The sequence below is a fragment of the Stenella coeruleoalba genome, assembly GCF_951394435.1.
Source record: "Stenella coeruleoalba genome assembly, chromosome: X".
In the NCBI taxonomy this organism is placed as follows: Eukaryota; Metazoa; Chordata; class Mammalia; order Artiodactyla; family Delphinidae; genus Stenella; species Stenella coeruleoalba.
This window is the reverse complement of record NC_137152.1, coordinates 35113902-35136734: the sequence shown is the minus strand read 5'-3', so window position 1 is coordinate 35136734 and position 22833 is coordinate 35113902. Positions and strand designations below refer to the sequence as shown.

Here is a 22833-nt window from a genome sequence, read left to right as displayed (position 1 = left end):
AAAAAAAAAAAAAAAAAAAACTCATAAGGAAGTAGGGGGAAAAATTGCTTTCTAAGCCACCACCCGGAGGCAATCACCGTTAACACACTGGTGTTTTTACTTCTAGTCTTTTTTCTAGTCAGATTTAACTTAAGAAAAAATAAGTTATATGTTTCATGTTGCATATTTCTCTATGGCTTAATGTTATATCACATACTATTCCCCATATCATTAAAATTCTTTCTAAGCCCCATTTCATCACGTGGGTGTACCATAATGTTATTCACTAGTGTTTATATCATTTGATGTCATTATTATAAATAATACTTTGATGACCATCTTTCTGCAACATCTTTGCCTGAACTTTATATTATATTCTTTTTTTTAACATCTTTATTGTAGTATAATTACTTTACAATGGTGTGTTAGTTTCTGCTTTATAACAAAGTGAATCAGTTATACATATACATATGTTCCCATATCTCTTCCCTCTTGTATCTCCCTCCTTCCCACCCTCCCTATCCCACCCCTCTAGGTGGTCACAAAGCACCGAGCTGATCTCCCTGTGCTATGTTCTTGAGACAAATTTCCTTTTCAAAACTACCACGTACTGACTACTTTCTATGGGCCAGGGGCATTTCATACACATTTGTCACAGTTAATCTTCACAACCTATGAGATATCCTTGTTCTCATTTTACAGATGGGGAATCTGAGGCTTAGGGAGATTTATTTACCTGGCCCAAGATCACCTGGCTAGAAAAGTTTGGAACTGGGATTTGAACAAAGGTCTATCTCCTGATTCCAGAAGTCATACCCTTAAGTACTATGCTTTGCTGCTTCCTTACTTTCTGTGGTGGAATTACTGGGTCTAAGGGTATGAACATTTTTAAATCTTTTTAATTTAATCTTTTTAAATCTTTTAAATTACCAAACTGAATTGAACTCCCATCAGCAGTTTTTGAGGGTGTTCGTGGCATCTTCAGGGCCAATAAGCTTTGCCTCTAAGATTATGTATGATATCTGTAGAATAAAACCTAAATTCCTAAATATGCTTTTCAAGAGCCTCACAGTTTGGTCCCAACTTTCTTTCCTGATGATTCCATTGGCCAGATATGGCCTTTAAGTCTGTTCCTTGCTTTTGCTCAATTCTGATCCTTCAGCTTGAAATGCATTGACGTTAGAGGTCCACCTGACAAAATCCTACTCATTCTTCAGGACCATGTTCATGCCACCTCGTCTGTGAAGCCTTCCTGGATTCCCCTACTGCTCTCTCCTCTGTATTCTCACAGCACTTTGTTTACACCTCTTGTAGCATTTGTGTCATCTTGCCCTGTACTGAACTTTGTAGTATAAATGTCACTCTGCCCCACCAGAGTACCAGTTCTTTGGAGGTCAGGACCCTCTCTTATTTAAATGTGTGACTCCTGTGCTTAGCACAATGCCTTCTATAAAGTAGGGGCTTGATAAATTTTTGTTTAATAAATGATTTGCAACAGCCTCGGGGGAGTTTTGACAAGTTTCCTAACCCACATGAGTGGTTAGGACAGTATATTTGAGTTGTGGGAAGACTCCCCAAATTCCTTTTGGTTCTCCCTGCAATGCAGTCCAAAGACCCATTGAGTCTAGTGACCGACCTTAGTCTGGATGGCTAGCACTTCCTTGTCAGGATAAACACTCAGCTCTGGCCATTCTGGGCTTTGCAGCCTCTCTCTCCAGGGCCTCTTGTTCTACTTTCTCATACCCATTCTCTAGGAAGTGGCTGCTTTTCTCTCTCTCCTAACCCTACCCTCCATCCCAGAAAGGACCTGGTAGACGGTACCCTGTGAAGATACCCAGGGTGCAGGGGAGTGAGGGCACCAAAGGTGGGGGAAATAGGGGTTGGGGTTGGCAACAGAAAGGAGGCTCAGCCAACCAGGACCTAACCAGACAGTCCATCACTGGCTCCCATCTGACAGAGAGCTCCTCACCCACAACCCTGGCCCAGAGCGGCCTATTCGAGCCTGTGTCTCTATCCAGGCTTTCCTCAGAACGACAAACCGCCACTCCTCAAATTCATACTTAGGGTGGTTGAGGTCCAGTGAGATACTTCAGTAAGGTCGCAGAAAAGTCACCAAGAGAGAAGCAAAGGAGCCAAAGGTGATGAGGTAGGTTTGGAATGTGTCAACATGACCAGGCTGAACTACATTTCCCAGACTTCCCTTCCCTTACGTTTCCAGTTAGAGAGATTCTGTTGGGAGTTTGGGAGGGCGGAAGGGCAACAGTGGCCATTTTGTGGCTCACACACGGTATTGCATGTCTGCTCTGCCTTCCCCTGGGCTCCTGCTTCATCTTCTCTGGCTCCCAGGCTAGGGTTAGCTTCATGCCAAAGGGCCCCAGCTTCTTCAGGTCTCCACACCATCAAGCTCAGAGGCAATAAGAACTGACATGGGCTTCAGTCCATTGTCATGAGCTCCATCTTGTGCTTGTGGGTTCCATGTTGTCCTTGATCTTCCCCCATTTTGCGTCTGTCTTCCCTTCTCAACTGCCTGCCTATGGACTTCAAGCTCCAGCATCATATGGGAGATCAACAGCCTTACAGAGACTACTTAACCTGCTTGTACAATTGTATAAGTTCAAATCCTGTTTTTTAAAAAAATCTAGTGATTCTGCTTCTCTGATTGAACCCTGGCTGATACAGGTGGTACAACCTCAACAGAGGGGGTGGGGATAAAAAGAAGCCTGGTAGTCCCTCCCCCCAGGCAAACTCGAGGCTGGTTTGAAGGTTTTCCCGACAATCAGAATTCGTTCTGAGCCTCCTGGACCACAGGACCTTTGCAGAAGCTATCGAGTTTCATTGGGAGTTTCCGCAACTTTGCATGCACAAATGAGTTGTCACAAGCACTTGGCTTCCTGTCTTTTGATTTAAAAAGAAAGAAAGAGAGAAAGAAAAAAAAACAGCAGCCTATAAAATGAAATGGCCCAGTGGAGAATTATGACCAACCTTGGCATACCTGAATCAAAATGACAGACCATGAAATAACGTGTTTTACTCTGTGTCAGCTGCCCTGCCTGTCCCAACTATCAGCTGAATTGCCTGCCACAATGATTATTTCATCTGCCGCAGTGAAAATCTTGGAGCAGCCCACAAATGCTTCAATGGCAAAGCCTCTGGGGACCCTGAATGGAGGAAGATGGATGACGGACGAGGTGGGAAGAAAGAGATAGACTCCAATAGGAGGAGAAAGCTAGTCACCACTTCCACTAGCAGGGTCACCCAAGATGTTGACTACCCCATAGAAGAAGGGTCCAGGATCACCACCAAGTGAGCCTCTGACTGCTAAACGTTTGACAGTAAGGGGCACAGGTATGCAAGGGGAGGTAGCCCTGACCAGGGCATATCTTCCAGGGAATAAAAGAAGAGTGTGCTGGGCAAAGCCATGAAAATGAGAATAAGATGTAATTGTGGGAAGTGGCAAGTGTCATGCCCCCTGATTACAGTACGGGTCAAGAGCAGTGGGTAGACGTTGCAATGGTAGGGCTGGGGCAGGGGGGTGAGGGGCTAAATTTTATTCTATAAGACAGTGGTTCTCACACTTGAGCGGACATCAGAATCCCCTGGAGGGCTGGTTAACACTGGCACTGCTGAGTCACAGCCCCAGAGCTTCTGACTGTGCAGGTCTGAGGCAGAATCTGAGAATTTACATTTCTAAAGAAAAGTGATTTGAAGACTGTGGATCTTTCCACAAATGGGACCTAAAAGTGGTATGCGGGGTGGATGGGCAGGGGAGTGAGGTCAGTGAGGCTGTGTAGCGAAAGTAGGACAAGGCCCCCAAAACACAGCTTCTGGTGAAGAAAGTAGGGAGGAGAGGCTGAGTTTCAATGCAAGAAAGCAGCACAGTCTGGCCTGGGATTCAGGCCTGGGTTCAAATCCTGGCTCCACCACTAAGGAGGGTTCCTCAGTGGAAGATAAGTCGTAGTCAGAAACCTGTTGGGTGAGCACTGATCCGAGAGGGAAGTCAACCAAGTGATCCTCAGTGGCCTGGCCACCTGCCCACAGGCTGCTGGAGACCACGGGCTGGGTGCCCTTTTCCCCAGACCCCAAAGCCAACTCCTGACCCTCGGATTTTCCTGTCTGGGTGCCCAATCTTACCAACCACTATGTCTATTTGCCCACTCCAAATAGGGGACAAGATGATAACACTCATTCCCCAACCCTTCTCTCTGAAGTTACTGAGCTCCCTGACTAGGGTTTCCTGGGGTTCCCAACTGTTTTTTTCCAAATTTAAAGACAGTCCTGGGTCAACATAGTCACGATGTGGAGAACATTTGTTTGACCCTCCAAAGGCAACCTTATTTCCTACTCAGAGATCCATTTTATTGTGAAATTTGGGGACGGGGCATTTTACCATTGACCCCCATTGACCCTTAGAACTGACAACACTACCTTGTGTTCACAAAGCCCTCCACAGTGTGTAAAGCACAGTGAGATGTTTATCACGCATCCAGGAAAGTAGTATCAGGTACCTACAATGTCCAGAGGGCCAGCTAGAGCCAGGCAACCGAGTGACGTACCTGGTGTAAACCAACCATCTACCATAATGCCCACGTGAGAGATGAGGAAACGGCCTCAGAAAGGGAAAGGGACTTGCCTAAAGGCACACCTCCAGGCCAGCTAAGCCCCGGGGGAGCACAAGCTGGGGGAGAGGTGACTGATGACACAAATGGACACAACACAATGCTAGAGATCACAATGATGACAGCACAACTTGACATAGGGAATCAAAGCCGAGAGAGACCAGCCGTTAAGATAAGGAAGTTGAAAATAGCTCCAGATATTCTAACCTGGAAGACTGGGAGAATGGTAAGGTCACTTACAGAAGTGGGAAAATTGGGAAAGGTGCTATCTTTGGGGCAAATAATAGCAAATACTCATAGAGCCCTTCCCATGTATGTTTTGCCGAAAGCCTTACTTTAGGTTTCAAGGTTCTTAGGATTCGCTGGCAAAATAATCACTCTACACTCAGTTAAACAAGAATTTAGAGAGAGTTTATTGAATTAACAAAGATTACAGTATACTAATTAAGAAAAGAATAGTATAACTAACTAAGAAGGAATAGTAAAGACAGAGGTTTATACATCACCGAATTGGGGAAGCACCTACATCCAGGTCCAAGAAGCGCTGGGAGGTGCCTTGAACAGCAATCTGGAGTCCCAGTTGGGAAGGTCCCCGGTGGTGCTTCCACCCCACGGGTGACGTTTGTCACTGAAGGAGCCCAGCTTTTAGCACCAGGCCGCAGGCTGATAACAGTCAGCCTACGTGCAAGTTTGTAGCTCTGGTTGTTGTCATAGATGCCTTGGTCTTAACTCGTAAGTCTTGGAATGTTCTTTTTTTCCCCCCCTTTTTTTTTTTTACATCTTTATTAGAGTATAATTGCTTTACAATGGTGCGTTAGTTTCTGCTGTATAACAAAGTGAATCAGTTATACATACACATATGTTCCCATATCTCTTCCCTCTTGCGTCTCCCTCCCTCCCACCCTCCCTATCCCAACCCTCTAGGCGGTCACAAAGCACCGAGCTGATCTCCCTGTGCCATGCAGCTGCTTCCCACCAGCTATCTACCTTACGTTTGGTAGTGTATATATGTCCATGCCTCTCTCTCGCTTTGTCACAGCTCACCCTTCCCCCTCCCCGTGTCCTCAAGTCCATTCTCTAGTAGGTCTCTGTCTTTATTCCCATCTTACCCCTAGGTTCTTCATGACATTTTTTTCCTTAGATTCCATATATATGTGTTAGCATACAGTATTTGGAATGTTCTTGATCCCTGGGGGCTGGCCAGGCCCTCAAGGTGCAAGAAGTCCCGTGACTTACTCCTTGTCTTATCTAGTGGTTTACAGTGTGTGCCGGCGCCACCCCTGCTGGCCTGGGTGTAGCTCAGCAGTTTGGCATGCAGCCTGCTTTAGCGTCATTGTCCCGTCAGAGAGAGGCCTAGCGCCACCTCTGAAGCCTGAATAAGACTACTTTACTAGCTACCCCAACAACGTACCAGACACTTTCCCCGTAGATTTGACCGTCCCAACATCCTGATGAGGTGGGTACCACAATTATTAGGGTAACCATACATTCAGGTTTGCTTGAGACAGTTCCAACATACGCCAGCTGTCCCGATTTAATTATTAATATCATCCCTTTCACTCTCAAAACTATCCAGGTTTAGAAGATAAGTCACAGAGTCCCCTTATTATTATTATATTATCCCTCAGTTACACACGAGGAAACTAAGGCACAGATCAATTCAAGAGCTTGCCCCAGGTCAGGCTGTTGTTAAGAGACAGAGCTGGGATTTGAAGCCAGCTAGCTTGCCTCTAAAGGACAGGCTTGTAACTACTTTGTCATACTGCCTCTCGAAGTTGGTATTGAATCCAGTTTTTCACCTTTGCAGCTGGGGGGTGAAGGCTGCCCACCTATCCAGGCAAAGACCCCACCCCAAGCCAATGAATTCCAAGATGGAATGGAGGCAGGCAGTGGCCTGGAGAGGTTAGACGTGAAGGAGATCCACCAGGAGGCGCTGGTAGAGGTAGGAGAAAGGGTAAACCACATAACTCTACCCGTTCAGGGGGGAATCTTCATTACTTCTCAACTGGGAGACCTCCCCATCGATTTAAACAGAACTTCTCAAACATTCTATCAGGGCTCAACCCAGAAACTCTGCGGAGTATCAAGAATCTAAACAAACAGAAACCCCGCCCAAAGAAAGGATGTCACAGAGCTAGAGGCTCTGTTTCATGTGGCAATGGAAGCTCTGTCAGAGACAGGCCTTCCGGTGCGAGGGAAACATTTTATATCCCTCACCCCGCCCAACCAAGTCTGTTTAGTTTTTGATTTAATGTTGTTTTAACATCTAGTCAACGCTGCAGGGTATGTTATCCACTCTGAGATGATCCAAGGCAAACTCCAAATTCTGGCCCCACTCTTGGCTGACTTCCTGTCCCTGCTTCTACCCTTTGTGACTAACTTTCCATCAGTGACTAAGTTGCAGGGAACCTAAATTGCTCAGCCGAGGCGAACGGTACCAGAGAGAAACTTCCCAGTGGGGCAAGGGGCCTTTCATAAGGCTACAATATCTTATGGTACCTCGTAACAGCGGCTGAGATGAGCTGCATCATAAAGTAACATAAAAGACTGAGATTTATGAGGACATTTTTGGATGTCTGAACTTTGAAAATTACCCAGAGGGTTTCTCCAAAATAATCACTGTGGTGGCCAGCATTTGTAGAATGAAAAGTTAACAAACCACATTGAGTCTGGGTTTCAGATTAAAAAAAAAAAATCAGAAAGAACTTTAATAAAAGAGGGGGAAAAATCCATCTACTGAAGTTGGAAAAGAACCGTGAGCTGTTTCTCTTAATAACATAAACCAAACAGGGATTTTCATGGTTTTGAATACAATGCAGCTTGAAGACATATTTGGGAACTTTGCGGTTAATTATCCACAACTGATACAGTTATTGAATCGTCATTGTTCTAATTAGGACACACTGATTAACTAGGATACATAATTAACCTAAACCCTGCTTCACAAGCGTATTTAACAACTAAATCATGTGAAAAGTGTTGAGGTGTGCAACCAGAAAGACAACTCGCAGGTTTATTAGCACTAGAACTTTCTCTTCTCCCTGGGTGCTAGGAGAGCTTGATAAAAGTAAATTCACTCAAAGTAAAAACTCATTTGTTCAAGATTTCCCTCAGCTTTCCAAATTGAGCTGGCCAGGGCAACCTTCTCAGCGGAAAAGCTAACTTCCAATCTTTTTTTTTCTTCTGGCATCACTACGTGTGTGTATTCGTACATCCCCACATAGAACAATGGTGGCCTCTGTGGGCAGCAACATGAACTTTTTTTTTTTACTTTCACACTGTACAGTTCCATGGTATTTGAATATCTCACAATGAACACGCCCATGATGGCCAACTTTGGAAACGTCTATCCTCTTGGTGCACGGAAAAAAGTACACGGGCTAACCATTCTCTACAGTCAGTGTGGGCACCGCCTGTGTCCTGATCCATTGATGGGGAAGATGGTGGTAGCCCTTGGAAAGGGTAAGGAGGGGAATAAAGTGACTGGAGTTAGCACATCTGCTATCTTTAGAGGTGTGCCGTAATTTGCAAACATAATTTTTATTTGCCTAATTTTTATGTTCTTTAAAGCCTTAGAACAAAAGAACAGATTCTATCTGAGAAGTGAAAATTAATTCTCATTTCAGCATGAAGCTCTTCATTAGTTGGATATGTCCTTGGAAGGAAGGTCAGATTCCTGAATCAAACCGTGCCTTGTTAGCACTGTGACCTCAGCTTGCTGACTTCCAATCTTAAAGGAAAGCCGACTTCTTAGATTTCTCTTTCTAAGAGCAGCTAGTGTTCTTTCTTCTACATATTTTTTTTCATCAGAAAAAGTGTATTCAGTGATGGTAAATCTTTGCTTTGATTTTCTTAAATAATATAGGCTATATTCTCTGTGGTGTGCAATGTACCCTTGTAGCTTATTTTATACCTAATAGTTTGTACCTTTTAATCCCCTACCCTTATATTGCCCTTCCCTCCTTCCCTCTCCCCACTGGTAACTGCTAGTTTGTTCTCTATATCTGTGAGTCTCCTTCTTTTTTGTTATATTCACTAGTTGTGTTTTTTTAATTCCACATATAAGTGATAAATCATATAATATTTGTCTTTCTCTGTTTGACTTCTTTCACGTAGCATAATGCCCTCCAGGTTCATCCATGTTGCTGCAAATGGCAAAATTTCTTTCTTTTTTATGGCTGAGTAGTAATCCAGTGTGTGTGTGTGTGTGTGTGTGTGTGTGTGTGTGTGTGTGTGTGTGTGTGTGTATATACTACTTCTTTATCCATTCATCTGTTGATGGACATTTAGGTTGCTTCATAAATGTTGGCCTTTCGAGTAGCATTTGCTTTGTGGAAACAGCTGAAAGTCATCCAGAACCAAGTGGGATCATTAATATGGGAAATGAACTTGAGGATAATGTGCACCAATAAGCAGCATGATCTTTAACAAGTCACCTCCCTTTCCTGGTCCCTTAGTATTCTCATCTGGAAAATGGGAGCATTTTACTAGATCACTTGATAATGCAGTCTACCATTTGCATTGGCCAGCACGAGCTGCGAAATTTAATGTCACTGCATTTTCCACAAACTGTTTAAGCTTTTTTAAAATCAATCACTTTAAATTTCCAGGAGAGTCACAGGGCAAGAGAAAACTGAAAGCTAAAAGTCCCTGTGTATGCCGGGATAATGTCTGTGAAAGGCTTGCCATATGGCCTGACACTTAGAACTTCCAGAAAATGTTACCCTCCTTTCCCCAACTGTGTCCTGCCAACCATGGTTTCAAACAGTGATCACCACAGAGGCTTCTGCGTCAGCCCTCCACATGCAGCTCCCTTGCCACCCTCCGGAATTCACCAACACACAGGACCACTGGGAATGGGCTGCGTGTGCCCCACGTTCTGTGATGGCAGGCGGTCAAACCCCAACCGAGATGCTGTCTCCCTGCTGCCATCTTCCACTTCCAACGGGACCCTCAAGCTGGGTAGATTTCACCCATGGCATGGAACTTGAGAAGGACTAGGGCAATTCCGGGTAGGTTACTGAAGATCCGCATGACTTCTAAGTTGTGGTCTGCTCTGAGGAAAGCCCCCTCCTGCTCTCTTGAACTCTCTTATCTCTCTCTGGCTTCTAGGGAGGAACAACAAGCACAGCTCTCTCCATCAGAGTCACAGAATCATATGTCTAGACAATTTAACTTTCACGCTTCTGTTCCGGTAAGAACCCTTTAAATGGGGACACTGCTGATTGCTGGTGATTTTTTTGAGAAAACACATGACAGGATGTGGATAAAAGCCAACCGAAGGTCAAACAGCTCATTGGGGAAGTTACTTCTCGTGTACTCAGATTTCACTAGAAGCTTCAAAAGTGAAAGCAAAGCTAGATTTCCATCTCAGTTGCTGTTGTTTCCGCACAGAACAAGTGCTTTTCCCTTGGCACCAGTGTATGTGTGTGTATATATTATATATATGTAATGTACATATGGTATTATGATAATATATTACACAAAATACAATATTAATAATTTATTAACCAATATTAATAAATATAGTATAAATGTTAATATAATAAATTTTATATAAAATAATAATATGCAATATAATTATATATAACATATAATATTATATGATATATATGTATGTGTGTATATATGTATGTATATATGTGTATATATATATATATATATATATATATATATATATATAAAAAACAGATTTATTTCAAGGAATTGGCTTATGAGATTGGGGGACTGGCAAGTCCAAAATCCATAGGACAGGCCAGCAGGCTGGAGAACCTTGTGCAGGACCTGATGTTATAGTCCACAGGTGGAATTTCTTCCTCCTCAGGGAAACCTTAGTTTTGCTCTTAAGGCCTTTCAACTTCTTGGATCGCGCCCATCCACATTATCAAAGATAATCTCCTTTACTAAGTCAACTGACTGTAGATGTTAACCATCTCTACAAAATACCTTCACAGCAACACCTAGATTAGTGTTTGATTGAACAACTGGGCACCATAGCCTAGCCAAGTTGACACATAAAACTGACCATCACAATGATGTACCCATTAAATTTCATTGACTGTTTTATAAACTATTAGAGATTGAGGTGGAGAAGCGTGACAATCTCTCTCAGTACCACCGTGCACTGAAGACCCCTGTGAGGTGACAGTGCAGCAGAGCAAAAGCCCGGTCACTTGCACCACACCGTGAAGACCTTGACCCACTGGCTGGTTCCCTAGGGATGTCACCAGACAGGAAATGCAAGGATGAGGAAACCGGGCATGAGAGGGGGAGGGACAACAGAAGGCCAGTGTTTGGTTTTCCTTTTGTCTTTCATTGGAAGATGGTGAGTTAGCCCTGTTGCCCATGTATAGAGAAGGGAGTAGTGATTTGGAAACTCCAGAGCAATGGGCAATCCCCAGAAAGTGTGTATTTCCAATAAAATAATGAATCATTATTTTATTGGAAATGTTTGGTTTCCTAATTCTGTTTGCCATTGGCCAATATCACTGTGGGCTTGCACTTGGCCAGCACAAACCAAACAGGAGTAGATGCAGCCCCACTCTGTGAGTGGGACCTTGGGAAGCAGCTGCCTCCACCATAAAGGGAGATTGGGGTACCAGATGGGTTTAGAGCCTCTTCCAGTTATAGTTCTAGAGACGGCCCAGAACCTTCTCAGCAAATATACCAGTTATTTATTGCTGAGTAACAAACCACTTCAAAACCAGGGGCTTAAAACAACAGGAATCATCAGTTTTGCTCACAAATATTCAATCTGGGCAGGGCTTGGTAGGAAGGCTCACGAGGCTCCACATGGCATCAGCTGGGGTGGTTCAGTACAGCACTGGAGGACCCATTCCCGAAATGGCCAAGTCACGTGTCTGGCAATTTGGAGGTTGACTGTCAACTAGGCACTCATCTGGGTGAGAGCTAAGGGTCTTGCTTTCTCTCCACGTAGCCTGGGTTTCTTTACAGCATGCTGGCTGGGTACAAGAGAGAGCCAAGTAGAAGCTGTATCTCCTTTCATGGCCAAGGCTCAGAAGTCATACAGCATCACTCCCATAAGCATTCCAGTCACTAGAGTCACCAAAGCCAGTCCATACTCTAGGGGAAGGGAATTAGACTCCACCCTCGATGGGAGGAGTGTCAAAGAGTTTGTGAACATGTTTTAAAATCACCTCCACAAATGATACCTCTGGTGTCCACCCTCATGTTGGGTACGAGCTCTGACACCTCCTTTTTCCTTGGTCTCCTCCCCCATTCAGCCGATCACCAAGACTTGTAGATTCTACTACCCTCAAATCTTTTCATTCTCTCATCTCACACCTGGACCATTGCATCTTCTTAACTGATCTTCCTGCCTCCATTCTTTTCTTCTGTGACATTTAGGATTAGACTCAGCTGCATGTGACAAAAAATCCAAGTAACAGTGGCTTAAACAAGATCAAAATATACTTTTCTTTTACATAAAAAAAACTGATACATAGCTGTCCAGGGCTGATATAGTGGCTCTGGGATTGTCAGAGATCCAGGCTACTTTCATTTTTCTGCTCCACAACACTTAGCATGCCCTGGTCCAAGATGGCTGCCCAAGCACCAGCCATCACCTCCACATTCCAGTCAGGAAGGAAGAAGGAGTAAAGAAGGATACACCCGCTCCCTTTAAGGACCTTTCTCAGAAATTTCTACTTATATCTCATTGACCAGCACCTAGTCACGTTACCACACCTAGCTGCAAAGGAAGCTGAGAATGGAATCTTTATTCTGGGCAGTCATATGCGTCACTAAGGTTTTTGTACAGCTTGTTGCCTCTGCACAGATACCCTCCCACCCTCTTTGCATGCTAACTCTACCCTTGCTTCAGGCCTCCACTTAGACTTCACTGTCTTCCAAGAAGCCTTTGAGGGGCCCACAAATATATTTTGATTTCTTTTAAAATCATAAGAAAAACTCAATCTTTTAGATCCAAGAACATGTTTGAATATATAATATTAAGGCATTTGTACCAATGCAGTTGTAAAATATCATTTTTAATATTTTTTATGGAGGAAGGGGCCCATGAAGGCAAAGGATTTTGGAGGTGCCAGTGCCTCCAAAAGTTCTGGTGTGGCCCTGCTCCTGTGGGCTCCCATATCTCCCTGACCTCACACCAGTCATAGCTCCCTCTGCACCACGTGGTAACTGCTGGGCATTTGATGGTCTCCCCTGCCCGACAGGCCTGGGAGGGCAGTGTCTTCTCAACTCCCGCCCTCCCTCACATAGCCTGCCCAGGGCCCTCCCACCACGCCCCCCAGGGGTACTGTGCTCCATAACCCCCCCAGACCCCCTCAGGGCCTACTTGGTCCCCCACAACCCCGCGATCTCCCCCAATAGCAGGGCCTACCCGTGCCGGTCCTGCCGGCGCCCACGAGCACTCAGCAGACTTTCCTCCTCCCGGGATCTCTCCCACCTGCTGCAGGGCCTGCCCAGCCCCCTCTTGCGCTGCCCGTCACAGCGACTCCTGGATCGCGTGGTCCGGCGCTATGCGGAGGTGGCCGACGCTGGCAGCATCTTCATGGACCACTTCACGGACCGCGACAAGCTGCGTCTCCTCTACACGCTAGCTGTCAACGCCCATCCCATCCTCCTACAGGTATGCAGGGACCCCCGGCCCCGGAAAGCCCGTCCAGGGATCGGGTTCACTTCCGGCTCCGAGGGAGCAGGCCCTGGGTTGAGCTGTCTCTGCCATCACTGCACACCTTGGGGCCACCAGCCCACATTAGTACTTTTGTGGCATTTAGTAAATATGTGTTGGCTTCTGCAGTGGGGAAGTGCTGTGGTTGCTGCAGAGGAAAGAGGTGTGGGAGCTGGGGTGGAGGGGTGGCGGGGAATGGCCACTTTCACGGCCAGAGGCAGCCCAGAAGGGCTTTGTGGAGGAGGGCAACTTTGACCAGGTGTCTCAAAGATCAGTACGAGGGGCTTCCCTGGTGGCGCAGTGGTTGAGAGTCCGCCTGCCGATGCAGGGGACACGGGTTCGTGCCCTGGTCCGGGAAGATCCCACATGCCGTGGAGCGGCTAGGCCCGTGAGCCATGGCCGCTGAGCCTGTGCGTCTGGAGCCTGTGCTCCGCAACAGGAGAGACCACAACAGTGAGAGGCCCACGTACAGCAAAAAAAAAAAAAAAAGAGGGGGCAGGAGACGAAGAGAGGGAGGAGAAAGAGGCAAAGAAGAAGGTGCAGGAAGGGGAGGGGGTGGAGGAGGAGGAAGCCCCACAACAGTTAATAATAATTAGTATTGTTATTAATTATATTATATTATAATTATTTATAATATTATATCGACTTTAATAACTATAATAATTATATCGAGATTATATTTTAATTATCTGTAGTATTGTGTTAATATTAATCATTCTAATTAATAATTATATTGGTTATTATGATTATTTATAAATAAATATAATTATTTATAATATAATTATTATTTTATATTATTTATACTATATTATTTTGTTCTAATTATTTATAATATATTTAATTCTAATTGTTTATATTATTAAAATTATTTATGAGATATTATATAATATATAATTACTTTTTTTTTTTTTTTTTTTTTGCGTTACACGGGCCTCTCACTGTTGTGGCCTCTCCCGTCGCGGAGCACAGGCTCCGGACGCACAGGCTCAGCGGCCATGGCTCACGGGCCCAGCCACTCCACGGCATGTGAGATCTTCCCGGACCGGGGCACGAACCTGTGTCCCCTGCATCAGCAGGCGGACTCTCAACCACTGCGCCACCAGGGAAGCCCCATATTATTTTTATATATAATATATTAACTATATATTATTGGCCAAAGGCATGATGGCTAAGTACATAATAACAACTCATTTCTTGAGCACTAGCTATGTGCCAGGCACTGTGTTAAATGTTTTACATCATTATCTCATTTAATGCTCACAACTCGACAACCCCACAGGAATATTATAATTGTCCCCTCTTCCAGATGAGGTAAGTGGAGCCCAGAGCTGTGAAGTGACTTGGCCACAGTCCCTTAGCCAGTGCCAGCAATGGAACCCAAACCCAGAGCTGTCTGACTTCAGGGTCCACGCTCTTCCTGCTAAAAGCTGCCTACTAACGTTGGCATTTGAAATCCTAGAGGAGAAGAAGGAATTGCTGGTTTTCCTTCACGCTCAGAGGCCTTCTTCTCCAATTGTCCTACACTTAGTGGCCAAGGCAGGTGACCTGGCTGCTTCCAGCCCTGGCTCCTGAGAGGTCTGGGCTGGGAGTCTCCATCCACCCTGAGCTCCGCCCAGGAAGGGCATGGCGTCGATCTGCCCCCAAGCCCGGGATGACTCGTGGCCGCACATTTAGACATCGCCAGGGGGCCGGGGGCCTCTCTGCATGGCACACAGTGGAGAGGCCCCAGTGGGCGGGGCGGGGGGACAAGAAAAGGTTCTTCACAACATGGTGAGCGGGTTAAAATGGCAGAAGACCACAGAAAATCATCAGAAAGGGGGATGACTTTGTTTTTTTAAGAAGGAAAATGAGGGAAAAAAGTGTTAATATTTATAGTTTCTGTCATTTCTCCCATAAAGAAACACCATTCTAGATATAGCTGCCTCAGTAAATAGTCAAAAAAAAAAAAAAGCTAGGATATTCCCTCCACTCTTTTTTTTAAATTGAGATATAGTTAATTTACAATATTGTGTTAGTTTCAAGTATACAGCAAAGTGATTCAGTTTTATATATATATATATATATATATATATATATATTCTTTTCAGATCCTTTTCCCTTATAGGTTATTACAAAATATTCAGTAGAGTTCCCTGTGCTATACCGTAGGTCCTTGTTGTTTATCTATTTTATATATAGTAGTGTGTATATGTTAATCCAAAACTCCTGGAGCTCTTACAAGGAGACAGAGGAAACTGGGTAGAGCTGTGTGCTTCCCTAGACCAGTGTTAGGCTGTCAGAACGTTCCAGTCAGTTGGGGAGTCTCTGTGAGTGTGTAATTACCCCAACCAGGCAGATTTGCCCAGGACCACGCCCAGGGCCAGTGCAGCAGTTCCCAAAACTTGAGTCACCCAAGGGTCACCTTCATAATTTTTGCCCTATCCCAGAATCTACTGCCTGCACTGTTATTTTTTTAAATATTTTCTTTAAATCAGCCTTAAGTTGACCCTCTTTTTTTCCCCCCCATAACCTCTTCCTAAGCCGTGATGTCTGTGAAATCTGAAATGCTAGTCATATTTCTTCAACTATACAACTCTTCAAATAAACACATTTCCCTGAAGCCTGAATACCCTCTAAAATTGTAGCAAGGGCATCGGCATTCTCTTACCTCGCTTGGGGCAACTTTGTTGAAATGCAATCTACAATATGGAAAGAAGAGCTGCCTTTTCTGAATCCCTCCATCAACAATGGAATAAAAAAGTGGTGGGGGGAGGGATGGGGGGAGCAAGGTATCGCCATGTTCCAAGAGGTATAAACAAGGTTAAGGGATGCTTTGCTGACGTGTCTTGAGACGTTGGGTACATGAGTAAGGCTGATATTTCTGTCTGCTCTTGGAGAGAGAGAGAGAGAGAGAATGAGAGAGAGGGAGGCAGGGAGGGAGGGAGGGGGAGAGAGAGAGAGGGAGGGAACTGTCTCAGGAGGTTTTTCTCTCTAATCCTCTAATGCCTCCTCCTCTCGCTTGGCAGATCTTCCCGGGTGCCGAGGGATGGCCACTGCCCAGGTACCTGGGCTCCTGCGGCAGATTTCTGGTCAGCACTAGCACCAGCCCGCTGCAGGAATTCTATGGTGCACCCGCAGACCAGGCGGCCGACCTGGCCTACCAGCTCCTGGGTGTCCTGGAGTCCCTGAGAAGCAACGATTTGAACTACTTCTTCTACTTCACCCACGTGGATGTGGACATGTTTGGCATCTTCAACAACGGGCATCTGTTCATCCGGGATGCCAGCGCACTGGGCGTCATCGACAGGCAGGAAGGTACCCAGCATGGGCCTGGCTGAGCAGCTGTCAGAGGGGAAGCCAGGGTGACAGGCGCTAGGGAGGGGTGACAACGGGGCCTGGGGGTGGGGTGTGGCTCACACCACTGGGCCTCGCCAGTCTCCCTGTGTCATAGTGAGAGCAGCCCAAGTTTGGGACAGGAGAGTCCCTCTCCCCGTTTTAAGTCTCTGCTCCAGCTCCAAAGGGGAACCGGACTTGACCTTGTCAGTACAGGAGGAGGAGATTTGCACTGTGCTATGGCCCCAGCTTCACCCTCTGAGGGCACTGCTGTTGTCCGATTGGGTCTGTGTGGCGCGGGGACATACATCTCCCCCTCAGAGCCTTTCTCATCAGATGCTTTATCTGAACTATCTGGCTGATTCAGTGGTACATTTCGCAATCCATCTGGGCACCTTTGCTTTTTATAAAGTTTTCAAATTGAAAAACATGGCACCGAATGAGGTGTATGAGTGAATCGTGTTTTTGATGATGTGCACAGGCTCATCCAGGGTTCTAGAACCCTTTGAACATCTCAGTCTGTAATGGTGACTAGATATTCTGAGCCCAATAGTAGGACAGAGGATTTTAATTTCCAATTTCTGATTTTGTTTATATGAGAAGGCCTACAAAGATAGACCAATTAAACCATGCTTACTCATGTCCTGATTTGCCTTTATCAAGAAGAATCAAATGAGAAGTGGGGCTGATACCAGAATATTCGGGAATGTGAACCGCTGAATAGCAGTCCCCCTACAACCCACGGAAGGCATATTCTGGATTACCTGTTCTTTCTCCCAACTTTGTGTTTAAAGAGGGCACATGAAACCGGCCCTAGGAATTTCCTGAGCTCCCTAATTCAGTCATAATAATGGGAGAATCACGATATGCATGAGAGCCTTGCAATTAGAAGCCCAAGTTCTGGTAGGAAGAAGTGCGTTTTCCATCCCCAGGCCTCATCTTTTTTTTTTTTTAATTTTTTGGGTGGCATGCAGGCTCTTACTTCCCCGACGAGGGATCAAATCCGTGCCCCCCTGCAGTGGAAGCACAGAGTCTTAACCACTGGACCGCCAGGGAAGTCCCAGGCCTCACCTTATTATAGCCAAGAGAGTTCCCCCCAGGGTCTCATCAGGTGCCATTGTGTCCCTGAGCCCTAAATCTCCTGGTGACAGGAGATGCTAGGAGTCTGAACCACTTTGCCCAGCAATTCTCATTAGTGACGCCTTCCCGCAAGGAGAACAGGTTGTAGGGTGTGTGATGTCTTCCATTCTCTTGTAGGCAGCCAAGTGGCCTCCAGGGCGGGAGAGAATAAAGACATCTTCAGCTGCCTGGTCTCTGGCTGCCAGACCGAGCTGCCCTCCTGCGACACCATCCCTGAGAAGCAGAGCCTGGTGCTGGTGTGTGGCCAGGTGCTGCCCCCACTTCTCCAGGCCAAGTTCCCGTCCCCGGTGCAGGAGGAGATAGACGCCGAGCTCGCTCGCTGTGGGGAGGGAACCCGGCCAGACCCCGAGGTCCTCCAAGCCGCCAGCCGGCTGAAGGACATCTTGAGGCCCCTAAGAACCTGTGACCCCAGATTTGCCTACCGCTACCCAGACTGCAAGTATAATGATAAGTTCTGAGGGGCTGGAGCCTTGCTGGCCTCCGGGGACCACTTCCTTGGAACTTCCGCTGCCCGCTCGCTTGCTGCATGGTTGAAAGAAGCTGCTCCCTTTTAGACACTGGGAGAAAGGTACCTTTGTTTCCCAGGGAGAAAGGAACATGCCAAACATCAGAGGGCAGTCGTGCCATCGGGTGGCATGATTACCCCCACTGGCTGGGTCACCGTGGAAGAGCCCAAGGGTGGGCATCGGAAGAACCAGGTGTGGACGCTCACTCGGCCTCTTTGAGCCTCATTTTTCTCTCTTCTCCACCAGACTCTTGAGTTAGTGCAAAAACACAGAGATATGAAGGGCCAGGGACACGTGCTCCCTCCCCCCAGCCCAGGTGGTTACAAAGAATGTTCCAGAAGCATGCACGGCCAGGGCAAATGTGACAGAGCCGTGGAGGTCAAAAGGCTGGCACGGAGGGAAGACTGTACCCCTGCCCTAGCCCTCCTGCTACGCTCCCCGCGCTGCCACAGGGTGAGGAGACTGCAGGACAAGGGGACACGTGGACGGAAGGCCCTTCTGTCCCAGAAGTGTCCAGAGAGGCACTTCATGGTGTGGGAAGGAGCCAGGGGTAAGACGAGAAGAGGGCTGGGCTGGGGGCCAATGTGTTTGTCCAGGTCCTCTGAGAACCAGGTGTCAAGACAGGATTAAATGGGCAAGGATTGTATCAACATTAAGGAAGATGCCTGGCGGGGGGGAGGAAAGGAGGAGGGAGCCGGAGAAGGCTGGGAGAGCCATCAGGCCGGGCTGTAAGGTTGACCCCTCCCTCCCCCAAGCAAGGGCAAGAAGGTCAGGTTGGGGCATCCCAGACTGCCATCTGCACAACCGAAAGAAGCTTCGGCGAGACCGTCAGGCTGTCCTCGAGGCAAAGCCAGCCATCAGAGGAGCTTCGCAAGAATGGAGAGCCCTCATATTCCTGTGGCAGGGAACAGCCCGTGGGAAGCGTGGCCTCAGCCCAACCGCAAAGACGGATTTCAAAGCACAGCGCAGGGCGCTCAGCCAGTTCTGCTCCCTGGAGCAGAAGGTCTGTGAGTTCGAAGATTCTCATTGTAGCCACAGCCGGGAACCAGGGCCAGCTCTCTCCACACCGTGGCCTCCAGGGCAGGACTCTTAAGTAGTCTGAGAATTTTCATTCAAACTTGGCCTTACAGGTCATTCTAAAAATAGTTTTTCAAGGTCAGCCAACGGAATATATTTTATTCAGCAGTTTGCTTTGTGTCTTTAAAATGTTTAGCCACGTGGTATGTGGGTCTCTGTGCATACTCCTGCCCGGGCCCCTCAAACATTAGTGGGGCTTCCTTGGACCTTTGCCCAGCCTCCCTGCCAGCCCTCCACCCCCCAGGCACCTCTCAGTCGGCTTCCTCTTTTCTACCTCTGAATCACCACCTTTAAGGTCAGAGTGCCTGGCTTAATAGGCTTCACGCTGCAGACGGGGAAACTGAGGCTCAGGGAGGAAGAGTGACTTGCTGGGATAGTTCCAGAACTCCTGCTACCCGTCCAGGCTCCTCTTGCCTTCCCCTTCAGCCTCTGTCCTGCCCAATTCTGGTCCCTCCACTCACATTTAAAGAGTAGCCAAGGAAAGTCCTGTTCGGTGGTACACCGCGGTGCGGTTGGGAGTTCCCTTTTGACTGCTCCGGGCACTACCTCTGGGGCAACCGTAACAGTGAGGATGCCAGGCCAAGCTTCTGGGAGGGCAGGCTTGGGCTGCCTGAGAGTCTTTGAGACAGTTGCTTCCTGGCTTGGTCTGGAGAGCGAGGATTGACCATCCTTCCCAACACCTTGCTTTTTGAGCCCAGTGAAATTGATCTTAGACTTCTGGCCTTCCGAACTCGGAGAGGACAAATTTCTATCGTTTTAAGCCCTCACTGTGGAGTCATTTGTTATAACAGCCACAGGAAACAAACACATACCCCGAACTCTTAGTGTCTGCTTCCAGAGAACCCAACTTGCAATGCTCCCCAGCTCCAGTCTATTGTGATGGATTCAAAAGCCAGACCCACCAGGAAGGAGTGTGTTATGCGTCCATAACCAGGGCTGGGGCTTGGACGGTTCCGTTCCTCCACTGACTAAGTCCTGGGCATCATTGAAGACCCTGAGTCCTACCTTGACCCAAAGCTTTTCCTGACAGCCCAGCTCCCAGCAAGCCTTTTCTGAATCCTACCTCTGTACCCCTGAACCCCAGGCCCGCACCCATTTGAGGCTAACCTCAAGGGTATTCCAGAGAGATCTGTGCTCCGCCTTCCCATCCAGCTGGGAGCTCCCTGAAGATGCTAGTGGCACAGAGCTCTTTGTATTCCCCGTAGCAACCAGCACAGGGCTAGGCACAGAGCACGTGCTCAGAAAATATTCTTGCTGAGAATAATGACTGTGTTCTTCAATCCTTTTTCTTTTGTGCTCTTCATACACCATGTGCTCTAGACTGATTTATTGTGTCCCCCGCAAAAATTCATAGGCTGAGATCCTAACCCCCAACGTGATGGTATTTGGAGGTCATGGGGGTGGAGCCCTCATGAATGCCCTCATAAAAGAGACCCCAGACAGCTCCCTCACTCCTTCCGCCATGTGAGGACACAGCAAGAAGGTCCTGGCTATGAACCAAGAAGCTTGCTCTCTCCAGACACTGAGTCTGCCAGCCCCATGATTTTGGACTTCCTGACCACCGGAACTGTGAGAAATAATTGCTGCTTATAAGCTACCCAGTCTGTGGTATTGTTACAGCAGCCCAAACGGACAAAGACACCATGTTGAACATATACAAGCCGCAGCCACATCCTCGAGAACAGCTCTTTCCCCTCAACAGCCAGGAGACAAGTGAGTCAACCCTCAAGAGACCTAGCCATCGTACTATGTTCTCATCCCCCTGGAATCTGATTGGAGGCATTATTTTTTCTGCGTTTCGCCAGCCACTGTCTTTCTGCCTGCAGGACCGGCTGCATAATTTGTGGGACCCCCTGCAAAATGAACACGTGGGGCCTCCTGTCACTGAGAACTGCAAGATGGGGCCAGCAGAGTGTTAACCTAAGTGCAGGCCCCGTACGACTGTACGTTGATGCCCACGAAGCCAGCCCTGGCTGCCTGCGAATACTAATTAACCTCTGTGTAGAGGGTTCTTGGGGTTTACTGGGGTCTCACTTGATCTCCACAACCAAGGGGAGTAGCTGTGGAGCCAGAGGTGATATAAAATATTTAATAACCATCATGGCAAAGGAACTGACATAGGAGAACAGACTCCATTGGCTTCAGCTGTCAGCTCAGCGTCCCCACAGCCCTGCGGGCAAGTCCTACTTTTCAAACAAGGAAACTGATTCAAGCGATTTGCTCAAAGTGACAATTTTTAGGTCTCCTGCTTTCCTAGTCCTCCCCTGTAGCATCTAACTTCTGCCTATAAGTGATTGCATGAGCCTGAATGTTTCCTCTAGAGCTAAAATAAATACTTTGTTGGATTTGTATTCATTTTGAAAAGGTCTAGAGCCCTGGAATCAGACAGACCTGGCTTCAAATCGTGACTCTGCTGGTTACTGTGTAACCTTGGGCAAGCTGCTTAACCTCTCTGAGTCTCTCTTTCCTCACTCATAAAAAGATGAGAAAAAGATTTACCCTTGCAGGGTTATTATCCTATTTAAATAATACACTGTTTCTCAAGAGCCTGGCACATACGGGCGTTCTATATTTAATGGTAAATGTAGGGCAAGAGCAGAGGGCTTCCTGGCAGAAAGGGCTCCTCACACGGCCAAGGTGAGTGCTGCAGCCTCTCTGGAGGGACGCTGATCTCTGTCCCAAAGCTCTGCTCCAGACCAAAGGAACCACCAGGCTGCCGCAGGCTGCCGGACAGTCTGACTGGGGCCATTTTTCTTCCCTCCCGCTCTCCAGACTCTGGGATGATCATGAATGGCAGCCGGGCAGCCACTACACCCGCCTCCACAGCCTAGGTCTCCACCAGGCTCAGGAGGGAATCCTCCTTGAGCAGGTAACGTTGGGATCCTTGGGAAGTCCACCCGCGCTTAGTATCTGAGAGGTTCAAGTATCCCTCTTGGCCCATTGAAAGCTCACAGCTCACTGCCTGTGTGTGGTGATGTGGCTTTCCTGCCCACTTCAGGCCTGTTGCTCACATATATTGACACAGCTGAGCTCACGTGCACACAAGTATAGTCAGATCGGTCTGCAGCTCTTCACGTCATTTTTAAAAAATGGTTGCATCTGCGGACTGTGCGGGATGGTCAACACCCAGGCTGAGGGCCCTGATTTGCAGATGTAATGACCCTCTAAGAAGGCAACTTAGAGGAATAGGCCAGCAAAGGGGAGCTGAGCAACCAGTGGCCCGCCCATTGGAGCTCTTTGTAGAAGCAGACAAGGAGAGAGAGCACCCCCAGCCCACTAGGGTGAGCAGGGCATCGTCTCAGGTCTGAGCTGCCTGTGGCAGTGCAGAGGGATCAGCGGCTCTGGAAGCAGACTCGTCTGCTTTCAGATCTTGTGCCAGCCTCTCTCACCAAAATTAGTACGTCGAAGTTATTGATTGCAGCGTTGTTTGTCATTGCAAATACAGAAAACAACTTCAGTGCCCGTACATGGGAGAGTGGTTGAATAAACTGCAGTACATCCACACAAAGGAGTGCTATGCAGTTCTACAAATGAATAGGGAAGGTCTCTA

At 47.2% G+C, this 22833-nt stretch overlaps 1 protein-coding gene across 1 annotated transcript in view; it reads left to right on the top strand.

Annotated features, from left to right (window-relative positions):
- Positions 1–21628, top strand: part of DIPK2B (divergent protein kinase domain 2B) — a gene marked incomplete at its 5' end in the record, with an annotated part of 49425 nt that extends 27797 nt beyond the window's left edge. The window contains 3 exons of the mRNA XM_079910579.1: positions 13033–13206; positions 16254–16542; positions 17818–21628. Coding sequence (XP_079766705.1) covers positions 13033–13206; positions 16254–16542; positions 17818–18158 — 804 coding nt within the window. The 3' untranslated portion in view covers positions 18159–21628. The remainder of the gene's footprint in view (positions 1–13032; positions 13207–16253; positions 16543–17817) is intronic.
- Between the last annotated feature and the right edge of the window lie 1205 nt (positions 21629–22833).